At 35.9% G+C, this 21368-nt stretch overlaps 1 protein-coding gene across 1 annotated transcript; it reads left to right on the top strand.

Moving 5' to 3' along the window:
• Positions 1 to 1879: 1879 nt before the first annotated feature.
• On the top strand, positions 1880 to 13111 carry Pdhb (Pyruvate dehydrogenase E1 beta subunit). The gene is made up of 2 exons (XM_090374372.1): positions 1880 to 2988; positions 12943 to 13111. The coding sequence occupies exons 1-2, from the start codon at positions 1904 to 1906 to the stop codon at positions 12944 to 12946; spliced, it is 1089 nt and encodes a 362-aa protein (XP_090230498.1). The 5' UTR covers positions 1880 to 1903; the 3' UTR covers positions 12947 to 13111.
• The last annotated feature ends 8257 nt before the right edge of the window (positions 13112 to 21368 follow it).

The raw sequence follows: 21368 nt of genomic DNA, 5'->3' as shown, positions 1-21368 counted from the left end.
AGTTTCCTCATCAAGACAATGCCAGGCCCCATGTAGCTGATATTGTGCAAGCAGTGATCATTGCCATTGTTTGAAGAAGGCTCTGAAAGGCAAGCGTTTCGCAGCCGACATAACGATGCTCGCACAGCCACAAAGGAAGCACTTCGCAGTGTTTCGAAAACTGGCTTGCAAGAAGAATTTAATGCGTGCGTACGACGGTGGCGAAAGTGTGTAAAGTTCAAGGGACAGTATTCGGAGGAAAAATCCAGAGAAGATTCAGGTGGTGACAATTAAGATAAGATCTTACACCAGTCTGCAAGTTAAATGATCACTCCTTATGTATTTCATTATCACTCTATTATGTAAACTCTTTAGCTTGGCTGTAATGGGATGCTTCTCTTGCTTTATTCGATGGCAATAAAATTTTGTATCTGGAGGGTGAGTCAAAAGCCGCAAACAATGGAGTAAATTATTTTTATTTTCCCAGATATTCAAAATGACCAACTTCAAGTTGCAAACACCTTTGAATTCTTTGTGTGAATGGTGCCTTGGCATGTATCGATGTCACTTTTGTAATTTGAAAGCAGTCCGATGATCTTTCTTCCTTAAGTTCGTCAATGTTTCTTGAGTGGTTCTGGTAAAGAACAGACCTGAAATAATCCCAAAATAAAAATCGAGGGGTGCAAGGTGGGGCCATTTGACTGGACCTCGTCATCCTGTCCACCTGTTGGGAAACTGTTCATTGAGGTAGTTTGTGCTCCGTCTTGTTTAAAAAAAATATATTATATTAGGGTCGGCCCGCATTCATTACATAAACTCGTATTTATGTCTGTAAATTGCGTGTATTCTCGAGTCGATTTGCCTGTTTTGCTGTAAGAATAAACCTCAGTTTCTGGGAAACAAAAAAACAAAATTCAATTTACCCATGAGACCGACTAACTCAGCCACGGAGCGAAAAAAGCCTATTAAAGTTTCTCACGTCATCGACGGGGAGGACAGTGACGATACAACTGTGCTACTCTCGCAGCCGCTCTGTCTTGTTGGAAGACCATGTTGATCCTTCGTTCTAAAGGAATATCATCCAGAAAATCCATTAAGTGATTCTGTAGCATATGCAAGTACGTTTCGCCAGTAACGTTTTTGTCAACGAAATAAGGACTGATTATTTGACCAACCCACATTCTAACCAACACCATAACCCATGGGTTGGTTTGTTTCTTTTTTGCAACATCTACTCACAAAACTCTTCTCGTCGATCTGTGTCATCACCATGCAAATCCTGATCGAGTTGCACTTTATACAGAAGAAACTGATTTTATCGAAGAATGTTCACTGCTGAACTTTGGATAACCCGTTTCTTGACTTAACTTTTAATCGTTTTTTTTTTTTGGGGGGGGGGGGGCTGTTTGCAAGCTGCGCTAATATCATCATCAACGTTTCTTCCTCAAATACACTTTTTGGTCTCCTCTTCAAGGACAATCAGAAACACTTCAAGTTTCTTTAAAGCAAAACTCTTTAAAGAAACTTGACGTCCAGCAGTTGATTGATCAGTTGGAGGCCGATGTAGATTCTGCTGTTAAACTCTTCGGCAACTGAATGGTGTGTAGCGCCTGGTATCCCATACATAAACACTAAGCTCACTCTTCATCCTTAGATAATTTGTCAGCCATTTTTTGGCTCTGAACTAAAAAGTAAATATTAATTTATATTATTTATAATTGCGTTCGAATTCAAAATCATGTTATATATATTTTTTAGAAATATCGTGTTTGGCAGAAGATTTGAGGGTTGCACATGGGTCCTCCCTAGCAAAAGGTTGATGTGTGATAATATTTTATCTATATCATATGAGTTTTAGTAAAATATTCAGTCACTGGAGGGCGTGATCATCGTAAATCAACCTAGTTGATTTGAAGGTGAAACTATGGAGTTTCTGAAGAAATTAGCGGTTCGTGGTGTGAGTTTGGGTAATAATGTTTCGTATTTTAATTTGTGTAAGTTTTCCACAGCTAGATCTCTTGGAGCACAAGTCACAGTTAGAGATGCTCTTAACTCAGCCCTTGATGAAGAAATGGAAAGAGATGAACGCGTGTTTTTATTGGGTGAAGAAGTGGCTATGTATGATGGTGCTTACAAGATTAGCCGTGGTTTATGGAAGAAGTACGGCGATAAGAGAGTTGTAGATACACCAATTACAGAAATGGGGTTTGCTGGAATTGCAGTGGGAGCAGCAATGGCTGGGTTAAAACCGGTCTGCGAGTTCATGACGTTCAATTTTTCTATGCAAGCAATTGATCAAATCATAAATTCTGCAGCAAAGACGTTTTATATGTCTGCAGGATTAATAAATGTCCCTATAGTATTTCGAGGGCCGAATGGAGCTGCATCCGGTGTTGCAGCACAGCATTCGCAGTGTTTTGCAGCTTGGTATTCTCACTGTCCTGGTTTAAAAGTTTTGTCTCCTTATTCCTCTGAAGATTATAGGGGATTATTGAAAGCTGCTATTCGAGACCCAGATCCTGTAGTCTGCCTTGAAAATGAACTTTTATATGGAATTCCATTTGAAATGTCAGATGAAGCGATGTCCAAGGACTTCGTTTTACCAATAGGAAAAGCAAAAATTGAGAAGCCTGGACAACACATTACGTTGATATCTCATTCTAAAGGCGTAAGAACATGTTTGGATGCTGCCAAAGAACTAGCAAACACTGGAATTGATTGTGAAGTAATTAATCTGAGGAGCTTACGTCCACTTGATGAGGAATGCATATTGTCATCTGTTATGAAAACTCATCACCTTGTTACAGTAGAAAATGGTTGGCCAAAGTGTGGGATCGGCTCTGAAATTTGTGCAACAATCATGGAAAGTCCAGCTTTTGACTATTTGGATTCGCCTGTGGTTCGTGTGACCGGTGCTGACGTACCAATGCCATATACCCAAAGTTTGGAAATGAGTGCCCTTCCTCGCCCAGAAGATGTCATATTGGCAGTTAAAAAAGTACTTCACAAGTAAGAAGTGTGTTTCAGTTTTGATACCCTTGCTTATGTTTTGTCTCCTTCAGCCAAAGAGATGGAAATTTTTGCAATAAATCAATAAAATCGGGCAAATATATGCATTTTAACTTGACTTTGAGTGCCATTTGTATGATAATTGTAAATTTCAGTATATTTGTATATTAATAGTACCGTTTCTGTAGATATATTGTATTTAAAAGATTGCAATTTAAGTCACTTTTAGTTTAAATAAACACTTTTATCAAATGTTAATTAGTTCATATATTTCTAAATTGAGTACATCACAATCAGGTATAATTAAAATGGCATGAAATAGTATGTGGGATAGATAAATATATATATATATATATTATCCAGATGTGGCAAGATGTATTAGTAAAGAAATGCAATCAGGAATTAACATTTGTTAGCAATAATTTAAATGGTCACATTTTTCAGTTATTACAAAATAACTGTACAGGGTGGCCATGTTTCTTTGCATGGTATATAGTGTTTTTATATCACTGAATATTTTATTTAATTTATTCTTAGACAATTTAAAAAAAAAAAAAGAAAAAAAAGAGAAAAGTTCTTGAGAAATTTATTAAAATGTTTGAGAACATAAGAATATTGTTTGTGAACAAAATATTCCACGAAGAGGGACTCTGTGTGGCCACCCTGTACATTGTTTCAAATATTAATTTATCAATTTTAGTTTTGTATACTTTCCACTGTGTACATTTTTGATTTTTATATTCACGTCTCTTAAAATCAAGCAGTGAATTGCCCAGATAGCAATTTAATAAAGTACAAATTTCAAATATGTTAATTGTTGTTCAGCTCTCATTTATATAGGGTGTAACAGAAGGGTGCATCAGATAATCAGGAATGTATTCTAAGGTCCAAAATAAGAAAAAAAAAAGCACTATAAAATTTTTATAAGACATTTATATTGGTAAAAAGTCCCAGAATATAGCTGAAAATGCTTTATTCCAAGTGATTGTTGAACACATTTCAAAATTCCTGCACTGACCATGTTGCAGGAGTTTGATGATGTCTGGGATAGTCTAATCCCGCAAAACGGTAGTTGCCTGCACACAGAGGGCGAGCTCAAGATATTCGCTGCCCAGACACCATTATTCAAAGAGCACCAAGTGCTTTGAGGGGGGGGGGGGTAGAATTATTTTCATATATTTTTATTTAATTTACATTCTTTTAATAAAAAGTAAAACAATTTTATGCTTTTATGTTTTACTTATCCCGTATCCCACTTCATTATTACTACAGAAATAGCAGTAGGGTACCGAAAGTATATTTTTTCCTGGGTGCTATTTCACCTTGCATCAGATGCAAGGCTGGATAACTATCATATTGTAGTCAGTCTCTTAGGTTGTGCTATTGGTCCATTCTCTTGCTCATTGCCAGCCACTCAGTCTATAGGAATCACCATTTCACACTTATGCTACAAAATTCATCAGTCACTTCTTTTAAATGTAGCAGTACTGCTTAGTATACAGTATTGTTGCACTTTTATTGCCATTTCTACTGACAGGCAGGGATGGTTTTCAGCTATGGCTGTAGTCTCCTTTCTGATCAAAATAATGCAGATTTTATTATTATTATTATTATCAATTTATTTCTCTGTTGAAGAGACACCCCTGGGACAGCCATTGGCCAGAAGGGTGAGAGTTACATTCTAAGGTGTGAAGCGGACCCATGAGCAAAAGGTTACAAAGTTCATGGGACATTCACCCTGAAAGGTTGAATACAGAATTTTGGAATACATGAGTAATTATGATTTTATAATAGAATATTTAAATTTTTGGCATCTTTGAACATCATAGAATATTTACATTTTTGCCATCTTTGAACATTATTGAATATTTAAAATTTTGACATCATCTTAGGTTGGCATCTAGAGTACCGTGAATATATAGTTTTTTGAGCCAAGTGGCTGTGCACTAGTTACAGGAGACAATAGGAGTCGGCAAAGACTTGCAATCTGTAGGCTTTTTCATTACAGAGCTTTTCCGGTTCAATTCTTAGTTGATCAAAGAGTTCTGTTGTGTTTGCTGGAAAAAAGCAACTTAGGCTGTCCAGGTTTTTTAAGTTGCTTTGAAGAGGATGTCTTGTTTCAGCAATTCTGGTGGCTTCTTGATGAGAGTGAAACAAGCTGTCAATACTGGGAGTGTCTAATCTTCCTGTTAGCAGTTGGGCTAATGTGAAAATATTTCTTGTGTTGATTGTCTGTTTACAGGGAGGAATGCTGAGATTGGAAAGTAGGATGGCTCTAGAGATAGTAAATGGGTGGTTCGAGATCCTGTTCAGCCTTCTCAAGCGCCAGTATTCAATATCCAGGAACACTTTCAGGTTGCTCGGTGGGGCAGAGGACCAAATCTGTGACGCATAACAGTGGGATGGGAAGTATACATTTCAAGATATACTTTTTAACAAGATCTGGGTTTCTAATGCCAATTAACTCCTGTTTGGCAGCCCAGAGCACTGCATATGTTTTAGCTTTGATGTAATCAAAGTGCTCGGAGAATGTTAGTCCCTCATCCCATTTTAGGCCAAGGTCTACGTGCGATTTAACCTTTGGAACTTCGCATCCGCTTACCAGCATAGAGATATTGTTCTTGCTCTTTTTCTTTGTAATTGTCATCTGGGTGGATTTGCTTGGGTTTAAACATAGTCCAATACAATCGAGGTAATGCTCCAGTTAATTTATTGTGTTATTGGCTTGTTGATTTGTTTGCTTAACTTGTTGTAGATCTTTAGATTTGGCAAAGAAATTTCAGGTCAACAGCATATGTAATCAAGTTGTCTTTGCGGGATGAAAAAATGGTTCCAGAGCTGCAGCAAATAACAGTGAGGAGAGAACACCTCCCTGTGGCACTCCTTGCGAAATGGAGTAATGGGCAATAAAATTGTCATTACTGAAGGTGTCTTTCCTTCAGAATGCTACATAAAATATTCAGGAGATTGCCTTGTATTTTGAAGTAGACAGATAAAATTTGTTCCAGAGCTGTTATTGAGATATTGTCAAAAGCTGTGGATATGTCTAGGAAGATAATATCGAGCTGTTCCTTATTGTTGAGGGCTTTCTGCATCCGGAAAAGGATCTCAAGGAGATTACTGCTGCATGATGATTAAAACTTAATGATCCCCCAGAATTCTGCTTTATCTCCCCCCCATCGCTTCCCCAGAAAATCCCGGGATCACTACTGCTGCTACAGTATTGATTTCCAACTCTCAATGTTTCTGCATGTGATGTTAAAAGTAGCACATACGTAATTTCGAAAACAAATGTAATGATAATCTTTGTTTCATGTGGATCATGCAATCAATCTATTTCTTCACTTTATATTAGTGATGACATTTTTTAATGCTATTGAATGTGGGCACATTTGTTTATTAATGCATATTATGTAGATAACAGATATGAAAATTAAAAAAATTACTGAAACCATAATGCAATCAAATATACTTCAATAATTAATTCTAGTGTCATCAAAGATCAAAAGAATGCCAAATTAATATAAAATATTGACATGTATGACTTTAAAAATTTTGTTCACATCCACAAATTAGTAGAGATATTCAGCTGATACTGAGACTTAGGAAAATAAAATTAAGATTCCCTAAACCATAGATTTTCATACTGGGTATTGTTAGAGCTGTTGGGTTTTGCGAGACTTTTTAATGAGAGAGGGGAAGGGAGGTGATTTTATTATATTTTACATGTTACTAATGTATAACCCCTCCTTTAGCACAAATAACTTCACCAATCTTTACTGCTTAAGATATCCATACATGAATTCTCTCTGATAGAGATTCAACTAGATCTCTTAAATAGTTCACATCAATATTAGATCATTCTGAAAACAATTGAACCCATAATTTATTCAGGTTTTTCACGTTCCATTCAATATGCTCCATACATTCTCTATAGCATTTAAATCTAGTGACTTAGCTACCAGTTTAAATGCGCTACCATTACCTCCTATTCTTCCTTCCAGTTTAAAACAGTAGAGCTCCTGTGAATTAGACTGTTATCATCTCAAAGTACAGGAGTACAAAATCCATGAGTGTTCCTTGGATGTTCAGCAAAAGGCACAACCAGATGATCAGGTTGTGTCTTTTGCCTAACATCAACCACTCTGTCTCATAATAATTATAAATTGGGTTCCTTGCTGACTCATCAATACCTTGCACACAATCTAGATGAAATGCCTCATTGCTTCAACTAGTTGGCAGGCATCATTAGGGTATAGGCAAAATTTGGGTTTGTCAGACCACATCATAGGTTTCTAGTTATCAAGGGTCCAGTTTATAACTGGAAAGCTAATATGGGCTAAAATGTCCTTTAGCCCATATTAGCTGGGTTTCTATGTACAGCTGTTAACTAGTCTTTTTTTTGGGGGACTGTACTCCAGATATCCATGTTATGGATATTTAGAGTAGAGTCCAGAAATCAACTGATGAGGTCCTTGGCTAGCTGTTTGCAGCAGCTCTTGTCTTGTTCAGAATTGTTTCTTGTTTACTAGATACAATATTTGTCACCCATGCTGCTGATTTGAACTCGCACCATTCCTTAAAACAGCGTTTCCCAAACTGTGGTCTGTGAGATGTGAGCAAGTGTTCCATGAAAAATCGTAATTAATAATTAATAAAATAAAATAAATATATTTTGCAAATTTGTAGCACACACCACTTTGTATTGTTATCATTTTTAACATTATTTTTATTTAATCAAATAGACACTTCACTTTAGGTGTAGAGGTAATGACATCTATGAAAAAGTAGCAATGTAGTGATCTAATATGCCATTCATATGCGATTTAGCCCGGAGTACACGGGTTGAAGGAAAAGAACCGATATCATTACTAAACTCACTTCCTTATATAATTTTTTTTTGATAATTATCAGTATTAAGAAATATTATTATTCAAATATGTGATCAGGGATTTGTGGTTGAAAAAAGGAACTTTAAAACGAAGCAAAGTACTTTTAGTAGTGCAATTGTGGTCAATGAAAACAGACACAATATTGTCACACTTCAAAGTGAGGATGAACAATCGCAGCCTTTTCTTCCCCTAAAATCCAAAGTGAAAAAACAGAAACCAACTAATAAAAGACCAAAACGAAAGTATAATGACAGTTATTTAAATTATTATTATTATTATTATTATTAGCCATATGGTGCAAGTAGCCTGAGGCTTATGCTGCACTAGACAAAAAAAAAAATTCCCGAGTACCCTGAGAGAGAGAGAGAGAGAGAGAGAGAGAGAGAGAGAGAGAGAGAGAGAGAGAGAGATAGAAAGGAATCACCAAAAAAGAGAAGAATGATGATTTCAGCTTTACATGTGTTAGAAATAAAGATGCTCCTGATGCACAGTGCATCATATGTAATAAAATATTAGCAAACAGTTATCTGGCTCCCGCTAAACTTGTGTTTCATAAGTGTTCCATCAATATGTTGTGAGATGAAAAGTGTTCCATGAATGTTGCAAGGTGAAAAGTGTTCCATGACTAAAAAATTTGGGAAATGTTGCCTTAAAAACTGTTATTATTGTTCTGTCGGAAACATCAACAAATTCAACTGCTTCTTTAATAGGTTGTCCTTTAGACCTGCCAAATGCTATCACTCCGAATACTGTTATGTTCTGGGCTCGGAATGCCTTTCCATTTTGTCACACGCATGGGTAATTAACTTGACATTAAAATAAGATATTTTTATTTTTTCGCTAACAGCTGAGACACACACACACACACACACACAGAGAGAGAGAGAGAGGCAAATGAAGCAAGAAAGCAAGCTTATACAGAATCAGCTAGAAAAAAAAAATGATACCTCTTATTTTACCTATTCATTCCCTCCAATAGTTTGTCTAGTTCTTCCTTAAATTTCTTTAAGCTATCGACTTCCATAACAACAGATTAAGTTTGTTCCAGCAATCAATCACCTGCTGGCTAAAGGCAAACTTCTGCACATCTATTCTACAATTTTCCTTCCTGAATTTGAATTTATGCTCCCTCACATGTGTGGTCTGAGCAAGAAGAAGAATCTCATCAGCATTGAGCTTGCACAATCCATTCAAAGCCTTAAACACCACAATCACATTGCCTCGCAGGTGCCTAGTTTCCAGATGCTGCAATTTGCAGAACCAAAGTCTTTCTTGGAATCTTTCTTTGTTCCCCTCACCAGTCTTGTCCTCTTTGTTCCAGCAGCTTCACATCCTTCCTAAAATGAGGCCTCCAGACCTGTATGCAGTACTGAAGATGTGGTCTGACCATTACCTTATACAATGGGATAATCACCTCCTTATTCCTGATAGCAAAATTCCTGTATATTATTGACAAAGCCCCATAAACTGTCCTGGCAGCCAGTCTGCATTGCTCAGAGAACTTCATATCTAACTGCATAATTACCCCAGGTTTTTTTCATTTTCTACTACCCTGAGTGTAGTACCACACACTTGGTACATTACTCTTAGGTTATTGCTACCCATATGCAATACTTTGCATTTATCAATGTTAAACTTCAATTGCCATTTCTCAGCCCATTTCCTAACTTTTATAAATCATGTTGCAGTATCATACTGTCATTATTGTCATTAACCACCCCACCACCCTTTGTATCATCTGCAAACATGGACATCGAGCCTGATATGCCTTCATCAGTATCGTTGATAAATATAGAAAACAACATTGGGTCCAACACTGAACTCTAGAGGACTCCATTAATAACAGTTCACGAACAGCAATGTCTATTGATTACCACCTTCTGTCTTCTCCCACTCAACCATCCCTTTATCCATAGCAGAAATTTGCACTTAATGCCACACTGCTCAAATTTGTAAAGCAGTCTTTTATGTGCAACAGTATCAAAGCTCTCCTGAAATCCAAGTATATGATATCAAAATTATTTTTTGCATCCAGTTCCTTTGTGACCGCATTGAATGAAAAATCCACTGAAATTGGTCAAACAAGATATCCCCTTAACAAACCATTGCTATGTCTGAAGTATAATTTTGACCTTGTCTAGATGATCCTGCGTTACTTATTGCTAGTGACTCCATTATTTTCCATGGAACAGAAGTTAAACTAACAGGTCCTGTAATTATTCGTATCACCCTTTATGAACTGGAGATGCATCCTTGAATCATGCTCTCGTAATTATGGCTAAGGGTTTGCTTACTTCCTTCACTGCCTCCTTAATATAATTGATTCCATCAACCCCAGGTGCCTTTCTTATGTTTAAATTCAACAGTTTCTCTTCCACTTTCCTCTCAGCTATTACAAAATCATTTAGTTCTCTGAGTTTGATAAACTTTCGGCATCTCCTTCCCAAAAGAATTCTTCAGGTGTGAATGTAGATGCAAAATACTCATTCAGTTTATCAGCAACCTGAACAGGATTATTGACAGTCAAACCATTGATAGTGGGTGGACCAATTTGATTCATCCCCTTTCTTGTACATAAGCAAGTAAGTCTCTGCTTTTTCTTTGCCAAAGAATTTTCATAATCTGTCTTTGCTTGTCTGACCTTTTTGACGTGAATACAGACTAGTTTATATCTACCATAGGCTTTTGTGTCACCCGATAATTTACATGCATCCCATGCATTTTTCTTCTGTCAAGAGTGTCATCGGACATCCATTTAGGCCTATTCCTTGAGGAGTATTTGTTAGTATGAAAAGCCTAGTAGCTTCTATGATTAATTCCTTGAATGCTTCCCATTTAGAATTTGCTGTTGGTGACTATCAGTTGGCCCCATTGCATAGAATTTAAAAACTGTCTGAGACCACTGTAGTCATCTTGAGGAAAGCAAAAACCACTCCCTTTATCCTTGATAGTAGTTACAACTTGAAGTAAATTCCAAATCAATACACTGTGATCACTGCCACCTAGTGGTTCTTTTATCTACAGATTCAGTTACAGCAATTACAACACAGATTTGTTAAGGGGCAATCTTGTCTGATTAACTATTATAACTTGACAAAGGATGAAAAGAATAATTTTGATGTGATGTCAAAATTACTTTTTTTATACTTGAATTTTGGTAAAGCTTTTGATACTGTTCCACATTAGACTGCTGTACAAATTGGAGCAGTGTGGAATTAATGGAAAGTTACTGCTATGGATAAAGTGCAATTAAATGATAGGAGATAGAGTGGTTATTAGTGGAATCCTTAGTGTTCAATACTGGACCACTTATTGTTTTTAATATTTATTAACAATATTGAATGCATATTAAATTTAATGGCTCAGTTTGCTGGTGTTACAAAGGCTATCAGGGTGGTTGATGATAGGAATCAAAGTATGCTACTACCACAAGACCTAGAAAAATTAGGCTGATGGGTTAAGAAGTGGCAGTTAAGGTTTAACATTGATAAATGCAAGGTACTACATATGGGTAGCAGTAATCCCAGAATAACATACCTTCTGGGTGCTACCACACTCGGGTAATGAAGATTGAAAAAGACATAGGGACAACTTGGACAACACACACACATAAGGGGATATAAACTTAAATTGAAAAAGATGGTTGTAGAACAGATGTGACAAACTTTTTTTTTTTTTCTTTTTTTTTTTGGTCAGAAAGCAAATGATTGTTGGAACAAACTTCCATCTGGTATTGCTGAAGTGGGTAGTCTGAATAAATTTAAGGATTAGACAAAATTTTTAGATAATTTTTGTCTAATCCTAAATTTTGAATTTAGGATTAGACAGATTATTAGAGGAAATGTACAGATGATATGGCCTTTTTTTTGCTGATGCTATAGGCTTACTGTATCACTTCCCTCTGCTGATGCTAAATACATTTCAGCAAGTTACTGATATAGATATTGACACAGATATTTAGCCTATAGGAATTGCATGTGTGAAACAATTATAATAAGAATAGTCCCACCCAGTATCCCTACTATTATTTCTATTTCATATAGTAAATAGAAATAACAGTAGAGTTACTGAAGGTATTTGTGTTGGACTGCTTGGATACCACTCATTGATTTACATATGCAGCTCCTATAAGCTAAATATTTGTCAACACAGAGTTTGTTTAATTTGCATTTCATCAGTGCTGTACTGAAATATATTTTAGAAGTTATGTATTATATTGCAGTTATATATTGTTCTTTGTCCCTCATATTGAGTATCAGTGCCCACATATAGAATCATCAAAGGTTTGTAAGATAATTTTGAAAATAAATTAGTGTTATTATCCTGGTGTATTTGTGTGAATAATTCTTTTGATTTCATAGTGTATTCCTCAGAACTCTAGGGTTCATTCAGTGTCTCCTATGTACTCACCATGGCCGACGGAGAGGGCACTGGAATGCTGGACTTTTAATTTAAAGATATTAAGGTTCCACAGAAGGATTCTGTGGAACAACTCTACAAAAAGTTTGAAAAAGCCTGACCTAAACATATGAGAAAATTTACTGCTGTTTTACCTTACTGTTATATCTCTAACTGTAAGGATATTTATAATTGGTTGTGAATCACTACAACTTTTTCTGATCCTTCACCATTAATATTTTGTATATCAAGATTGCTATTAATGCGTGCTAATAATATGTTATTTATTCTTTTATCCAATATAATGTCAAAATAAAGAAAATATATATTCACAGAAAACGACACCAAAATCAAAAATTGAAACATTTTTAACTATTCTTTAATAGATACAGAACATATGTGTTATTGAGTTGAATCCAATGGCCATTTTGCTTGTATATTGGAAAAAAAACAATTTAAAACAGAAATTCAAATACAGGGTGGTCATAAAGTCCTGCACTGGTTTTAAATTTTAATAACTAAAGTTATAAAAATGATAGACCCATTTAGTAAAAATTATATGAAAGTTCAAGTCTTAAAATTTTTTATATAATAATTGCATCCATGTAAATCTGATTTTTCTTTTGTTGTATTTATATTTTATCAATTTCTCTTTTATTTGCAGATAATGAATTACCCCAAATGGCGACAATTGAAGAAAAAATTAACTGTGTGCTTTGGCTTGCAGAGTTTAAATCAGTAACAGCTGTGAGAAGAAAGTCCACTACTTATTATAAAAAAGATGTGCCCCATAAAAAGTCAATAAGTAGATGGATGAAAAATTTTAAAGAAACTGGATCCGTTAATGACAAACCACAATCTGGGAGACCCCGATGTTGTTATTTGGTTTTTAGGAGCATTAGCAACTAAGGCCATATTGCTCCGGGAATATGCGGTGGTCATTCCCTTGACCTTTCCGCATCCTCCGTATTTGGTGGTGATGGGCTCGAACCCCGGTCTAATCAAGAAGCGTGTACTACGCACTGCTGCTCCTTCCCACCTGGCTACGGAGGCGCCCTGGGAGACCCCGAATAATGGCGGCCATGTTGAAGCGCAATAATTAAAAACTGCATTAAGATTAAAACTTTAAGAATTGAACTTTCATATAATTTTTACTAAATAGTTCTATCATTTGTATAACTTTAGTTATTAAAATTTAAAACCGGTGCAGGACTTTATGACCACCCTGTATTTATTAGAATTTTGTTGGTGTGAACTTCAGTATTTCCTCAATACAGTCTTGACCCACACTATTGATTATGCCAGAATTGGACAAATGTGCAGTAAAAAAATCAGATCCTTATGTTGGTGGGAAAAATACAGCCTAAACCTGCGCATATAACTGATTTATGGAGTGATGACTTGTGGTCAAGCAGCCAGATAATTTCTTTGGATGACAGGACTGCTGTTATTAAATATATTATTTGTCTTGTATCCAATATATTGAAGAATAGCATGATACAGTGCACAAATTTAAATTATTTTTGTCTTTATTTGAGACACTGAATGCTTTGCAAAATGCAATACATGCATTTTTTTGGCACTAATGCTGTAGGACTTATTATTTATTAGCCATATGGTGCAAGGAAGCCTGAGGCTTATGCTACCAAAAAAAATTTTTGAGTTACCCTGAGAGAGAGAGAGAGAGAGAGAGAGAGAGAGAGAGAGAGAGAGAGAGAGAGAGAGAGAGAGAGAGAGAGAGTCAGAAGTAGAAGAAGGGAATCACCAAAGAGAAGAATGATGATATACAACTCAGGACCCTGGGTGTGCCAAACCCATACTCACCAGATGTGGGACCCTGGGGTAATTTAATTCAGTTCAGTAATGCTAAACTTACTAAGAAGAGGAACATAAACTTAAAAAAGATAGTTTTAATAACAGTATGAACTTTTCAGATTTAAAAATATATTCCATACTCATTTTAATTTTAAAAATTAATTGTATTGCTTCCTTATTGATATCTAATGTTTCAACCAAAATTCATAAAATGTCATTAAAGCCAAACTACTTGTACGATATATAATCAAAGAAAAAAGTATTAAAATATAGACACATTTTTGTACAGGGTGATTATTTTAAATAAGAATCCATGAAAATATGAATAACTTTGAGTAAAAGAATGCTAGAGATATGAAATTTATAACAATTTTTTATTCTATGCATGGTGTTGCCATTTGTTGAAAACTTGTAAAACTAAGAATGTATATGCGTAGTGCAAGCAGTAAACAAACATGGCCTTCAGAATATAAGAACATGTATTTATGTTGCAAAATTATTTCAAAACAGCTATTTAAAATTATTTAATGTGATTTCTCTAGACAGTTTTGATGTGTAAAGGCACTATTAAAACGTGTGACATGGAAGCTTATGAAAATGTTCTGGGGTGAGGTTACATGCAGCATTGATCGTAACACACTGCAGTCAGTTTTGCTTCATTGTGCTTGTTATGTTGTGACCATAATGTTGGAGAATAAAGAATGTTACTTGTGAATATCACTTCTTTCTCACTCTTGTACTCAGTTATTTTAATTCAAATGATCATTTAATTAAAATTTATGGATCATTTAATTCACCCGGTACTTAATATAAAAAAGTTATTTTTATAAAAAATTGTTTTGAAATGCCTAAAATATGCGACCATCCAATAGAAATAATTTTCCTATGAGATATAATAAAAGTAGCATAAAAATTTACAAATGCCTTATCAACCAAAAATCCAAATTGTGAACAGTTACAGGAACAAAATCATACTTCTTATTATGCTAACTGGTTTCTATGTTATCACACTGAAGAATATAGCAGGAAAGTACAAATAAGGGGTTGGTAACCGCAGTTTTTACAGAGGTGGCATTTGAGATTACCTCATCCAGTTATTTAATTTCTTTAAATTTTTTCATTAAAAGAAATATGGTTTATAATTAAAAAAATACATTCTTGGAGTTCGCACAATGGGTCTAATATTTGTGGTCTGAATATAGAGTTCTCTGCCTTCCCTAGTAACCAACTAACTAGCAAGCACAAGCTATATCCAGAACTGCAACCAACTCCCTATTTATATACCTTATTGCATAAAACTTGATAGAAGCATTTCTTTTAATGAACTGAATAATTTTAAATGTAATGGACAGAAATTTCACAGTGTAAAGGGATAATTTCTATATTCTAAAATGTAATAAGCACAAGCAGTTTTTTTTGCACTCATATTAAAAAATATTAACAAGAGGAACATTTAATATATGGTAATGAAAATAAGATTAAATTACAAATGTGAAACTACTTTGGAAAGAATATTGTAGAAATAAGATAACTATTATTCCACTAAATTAATACAGCATGCTAATGAAAAAATTAAGATGATACTTGATAAGGTGTGATCTTGATATCCTAGCAAGAAAAATAAAATAAAATTATAAAATTCTAGCATTGCAAATTGCATGACTTCCTCATCCAAGAAAATGCATCCTCACACATCCACCAAAGGAAGAGTGCCACATCTACAACAGAAAACAGAGAACCCACAAGAACCACTTCTGCAGGGAATACCAGTCCATCAGCTCCAAGATTATATTTCATTCACAGACTATTATCCAGCAAAGTATCAATGAATGTGCCTATATAATCTGGATACAGAATGGAAAGTAACAAAAAAATATAAACATGGTATTGCTGCCACCCTCCATAGGTTAAAAGGAACAAATGAAATAAACTAACGTACAAATTTTTACATTGCCTACACCATTTGACAGGGCTGAACTAAATGTAAATATGCAAATTAAACATGAAAACCAAATCTGATGTCCTCTGTGACAGTATATTGACTTCACCACTTGTCACTCATTTGAAGAAGTTTGGGTTTGAGTTATGTTGTATGTTGTGTGAATTTATAAATTTTTCACTTGGGGCTGTAGTTGGACAATGTCGGGCAGAGTCAGTGCCGCATTAACGCTATGGCCAAACTGGCCATGGCGCTGGGACTCACCCGAAGAGGGGCCTCATTTTCAGTGTAAATATTTTCTAAAGTAGTGATAAAAATTTCTAATAATGATAAAAGTTTTTTTTATATATATATATATATATATATATATATTAAAGGGCCTCAAATTTAAATATGGCTGGGGGCCTATTTCATTTTTAATTCACCCCTGGGCAGAGTGAGTAGAGTTTCCCCCAATGAGTTATTTTGGGTTTTTCAGCCTGCACAACATACAAATTGACCCACAAACACACACTTGTACAGACAATATTATCTAATTTGCTGATGTACCTAAAAGCCTATACCAACAAATCCCAACAAACAGGATTAATTAAATTATAATAAAGTTACAATAAATTCATTATTATTGTTATAAATTAATAAGTTATAAAATTAATTATAAATAATTATAATAAATCAAATTACAGATTAAATTAAAGCATAATGAAGGAAATTAGGGATAGTCGTGGGCATACAAACTAAAAAAGAAAGAGTGGGACACCTCAGTTTATTTCTATTAATTTATTTTATTTTTTCTTGTTAAGATATATTTAGTACTCACTTAGTAGAGCTGCAATTGTCAAGTGGTTAGGAAAATTGTGGAGGCAGTAATTAAGAGTGCAATCCAGGGACATTTAGACAGAAATGACATTCTGGAGGACACAACATTGTTTTTTTTTATGGGAAAATAATGTTTAACTAACGTATTAGCTGTTTTGATATAGTTGCTCATGAACTGGATGTGAAAAATAATTTCAATGTATTTATTTGAATTTTAGCATGGCATTTGACTCAGTCCCTCATGAGAGGTTACCATATAAGCTGGAATGTGTTGGGATCACAGGCAAGATTCTAAGATAGATTGTAGGGTAGGTAGCCCAATGATCTGATTAATGGTTATTCTTCAGATTGGTGTAATATTACAAGTGGGGCCCAAAGATTTGGTTCTTGGATCACCAGTGAGCGTTTTTTATTTTCATAAACAACGTCGATAAGCAGATGAAGGGCAAAATGTAAAAATTTGCAAATGATGTAAAGACTGGGGATGTGGCTTATGATCAGAGCCAAGCAGCTCTCCTTCAGTATGACTTGTACAGGCTTCAAGGAAGGTCAGAAAAGTGACAACTATGTTTTAATGCAACAAAATGCAAGGTCTTACACTTGGATAATAGCAACCCCAAAATAACTTAATACACTTGATGGAGTTGATTTAAAAACAATAGAGGAAGAAAGGAATCTGGTAGTTATGATATTGGCAGATACGAAGTCCTCTAAGTAGTGTAGACAGGCACCCACAAAGCCTGTGGTGTCTTATTAATGATTTAATGAACAATAGCCTGTCGAGATAGGAAGGTGATAATCCATCCCACTGGATGAGGCAATTGTAAGACCACAGAATACCGTGTTCAAGCATGGAGATCTCACCTAAAAAAAGACACCAACCTTCTTGAAAGGGTCTGAAGATGGACAGTCTGCATGGTGAGATCTGCAAAATGGGCAAATTAATGAGAAAAGACTTCAAATATGTAGATTACAGAGCTGGGCAACTAGACATCTAGGAAGAGACCTGATTGAAGTCTGTAAGGCTCTGAGAGGTAAAGTAAAATGAATCTGGGAATTAAGAAATTTTCTTTACTATAAATATAGGGTGAAATTTCCTTTATTATAAATATAACTGATAATAAATATTTTCACTAAGGGCATACGGCCGCCGTAGCCGAGTGGTCAGGCGTGTAGGTGCATAAATACACGTGCCTTGAGTGACCGGGGTTCGAGTCTGACTGCTAAATGCTGTGCTGTTTCTTGTATTCTGTCTATCTTGTGAATTCCTCTGACCGTTTGGTCGTCCCGAAGTATAAACAGAAAATTTATTTATAAATTCAAATTATGGGGGAAGAGGTTTAGACTGGATTACAAGAAGTATTCTTTTAGCCATCGAAGAAATTATCTTTGTGGGTAATTAAAGCTGACAGCTTGGAGAATCAAAGGTCAACTAGAGAATTACCTACGTGCATAGGGAGGGACATAATTATTCTATAATCTAACTACTTTTTATATATTTTCTTTTATTTTTTTATATCTTTATAGCTTATTTTTTTATATCTTTATAGCTTATTTTTTTATATTTTTATTGTTATTTTAGATTTATTTATTATTTTTGTATATATTATTAACATATTTTTATTATTTTTTGGCTGGTGCAGAAAAGCATGCAGCTTCCTTACACTACATGGCTAATACTAATAACCTTAATTTTTACGTTAGTATACTGTACTAGTTTGGTGTAGTTTGGCGATGTAATATTCTATATTGCCAAATGATATTGATTTGGCTTAGTACATCAGGTTTAGTGTCAAAGTTTGCAGATGATACAAAGGTTGGCAGGGTTGTTAATGACAGTAATGGCAGTGTGTTACTGCAACAGGATCTAGAAAATTTGGGTAGATGGACTGAGAAGTGGCAACTAAAGTTTAACATTGACAAATGCAAAGTACTGGATATGGGTAGAAGTAACACCAGAGGAACGTACCAACTGTGTGGTACTACACTAAGGGTGGTAGAAAATGAAAAAGACCTGGGAGTAATTGTGCAGTCAGATATGAAATTTTCTGAGCAGTGCAGATAGGCTGCCAGAGTAGGTCGTGGTGTCTTGTCAATGATATACAGGAATTTTGCTAGCAGGGAAAAGGAGGTGTATAAGGCAATGGTCTGTGTTATTTGGTTTTTAGGAGCATTAGCAACTAAGGCCATATTGCTCCGGGATATGCGGTGGTCATTCCCTGACCTTTCCGTATTTGGTGGTGATGGGCTCGAACCCCGGGCTAATCAAGAAGCGTGTGCTATGCACTGCTGCTCCTTCCCACCTGGCTATGGAGGCGCCAAGGCAATGGTCAGGCCATGCCTTGAATACTGTGTACAGGGCTGGAGGCCTCATTTTAGGAGGAAGTAGATTTGCTTGAGTGTGTACGGAGAAGAGCAACAAGATTGGTGAGGGGAATGAAGGGATCCTCTTACCAAGAGAAGCTTAAATTCTGCAAATTGCAGCAGCTAGAGACTAGACACCTGTGAGATGATCCGATTGAGGTGTATAAGCCCTTGAATGGGTTGAGCACGCTGAATTCTGATGGAATTCTTCCATTTGCTCAGATTACGGACCTAAGGGAGCATAAATTCAAATTGAGGAAAGACAGTTGTAGAATAGATGTGTGGAAATTTGCCTTTAGCCAGCAGGTGGTTAATTGCTGGAACAAACTTCCATCTGTTGTTGTGGAAGTTGATAGCTTAAATAAATTCAAGGAGGAACTGGACAAACTTTTAGAGGGAATGGTTGTGTGAATTTTTTATTTATTTTTTTAAATTTATTTATATTTTATTTATGTATTATTATATTTTTTTGCCTAATGCTACATAAGTTCATATGCTTGCTTTCTTGCATCACATGCCTCAATTACTATTACTACCTTTTTAATTAGACTATTTTGGAAGGTTTAATGGCTGAGAGAAGCTAAGTTTATATCTGGAATGGTGTTCTGAACCAAAGGAACACTTATGATTTTTTTTATATAAATGAATATCTTTTTATTTGTACTTGAATTGAATTGTAATTGAATATTGAATTACTTAGTATAAAACACAGAGCTATGATGCTTAATATGTTTTACATTGTATTTCAATATTTGTAGAAGAATAAGAGAAATTTACCTCAATATGATATACCTAGAATGCTTCCTAATCACACTGTCCAGCAAATAAATGAAAATAAAATTAATGCAAAATGGTTACAGTAATAAAATTAATTAAAAAAAAACAATAAAAACAAGTTCAAAAAAGACTTTCCTACCGGACTTTTCAACCATACAGGGTGTTTCAGTTAAACGTTTCAGAACTTCTAAGAGGGGTAGGGTACATCCTGACAACTCGAAATCATATAGCAATGTGGGGTCGGAAAAGCTTTCCTGAAGCGGTGTTGTACACAGAAGCGCCATAAAGAAAAGAGACCGTAAGTGAGAAATCGTTTTAATAATACATGAAAAGAAGCAAAAGGTACATGGATTAAAGTAAGTGTTCGAAGTTTCTTCCACGGGCTACAATGCACGCCTCACATCTCCGACGCATGGACATCCGAACATTCTGGAATACTCCAGGCGAATTTCGAATTTCTTGAACAAGAACGCCAAGTTAGTAGGATGGATGATTACACGAACGCAGAGTTAGCCGATATGCATTTGGCGTATGGGGCCGCAAATTGTAGTGGGCCAGCCGCACAGCGTTTGTACGTGGAACGATATCCGAAGAGGCGTATTCCCAGTCATAATTTCTTTGCAAGACTGCACCAGAGGTTAGCTGAGAGAGGTTCATTTGAAAGAGCTGACAGGGACAGGGTAAGAACAGCACGGACTCCAGCCGTCGAACAGAATGTGCTGCAGCATGTACCCAAGAACGAGTACACGAAGTCTAGCAAACGCAGTCGGGGTTCCCCATTGCAGCGTCTGGAGGATTCTCCGAGAACAAGACATGCATCCGTTTCACGTGCAGCGTGTCCAGACACAGCAACCGGAGGATTATGCACCTCGTATTGCTTTCGCACAGTGGTACCTTGGAAAATGTGCTACAAATCCCCTTTTTCCTGCTGAAGTGTTGTTTTCCGATGAGGCATCCTTCACAAGGGAAGGAATTTTCAACACGCATAACGACCATATCTGGGCGGTCGAGAACCCGCATGCAATACGACGTTGCGCAGCACAGATTCGATTTTCGGTCAATGTATGGGCCGGTATTATGGGAGATCACCTCATCGGACCTTACCTGTTACCGTGTCGTCTAACCAGACCTATCTACTTGATCTTTCTGCAGCAAGTATTGCCACAACTTTTGAGAGATGAACAGATTTCTGCATCGACGCAACAGACAATGTGGTTCCAACACGATGGAGCCCCTGCCCATTATAGCGGAGATGTTCGTAACTACCTGGATGTCACATTTGGTCAACAGTGGATCGGACGTGGTGGTCCAGTGCGTTGGCCTGCCCGGTCACCCGACCTATCATGTCTTGATTTTTATTTCTGGGGTCATATGAA

The sequence above is a fragment of the Mastigoproctus giganteus genome, chromosome 5 (genome assembly GCF_048544385.1).
Source record: "Mastigoproctus giganteus isolate SK-2022 chromosome 5, ASM4854438v1, whole genome shotgun sequence".
Classification (NCBI taxonomy): Eukaryota; Metazoa; Arthropoda; class Arachnida; order Uropygi; family Thelyphonidae; genus Mastigoproctus; species Mastigoproctus giganteus.
This window is presented reverse-complemented; position numbering and strand designations above follow the sequence as displayed.

What these genes read in the sequence shown, in the direction of transcription:
- Pdhb (XM_090374372.1), top strand. Translation starts at nt 1,904, where the DNA reads ATGGAGTTTCTGAAGAAATTAGCGGTTCGTGGTGTGAGTTTGGGTAAT.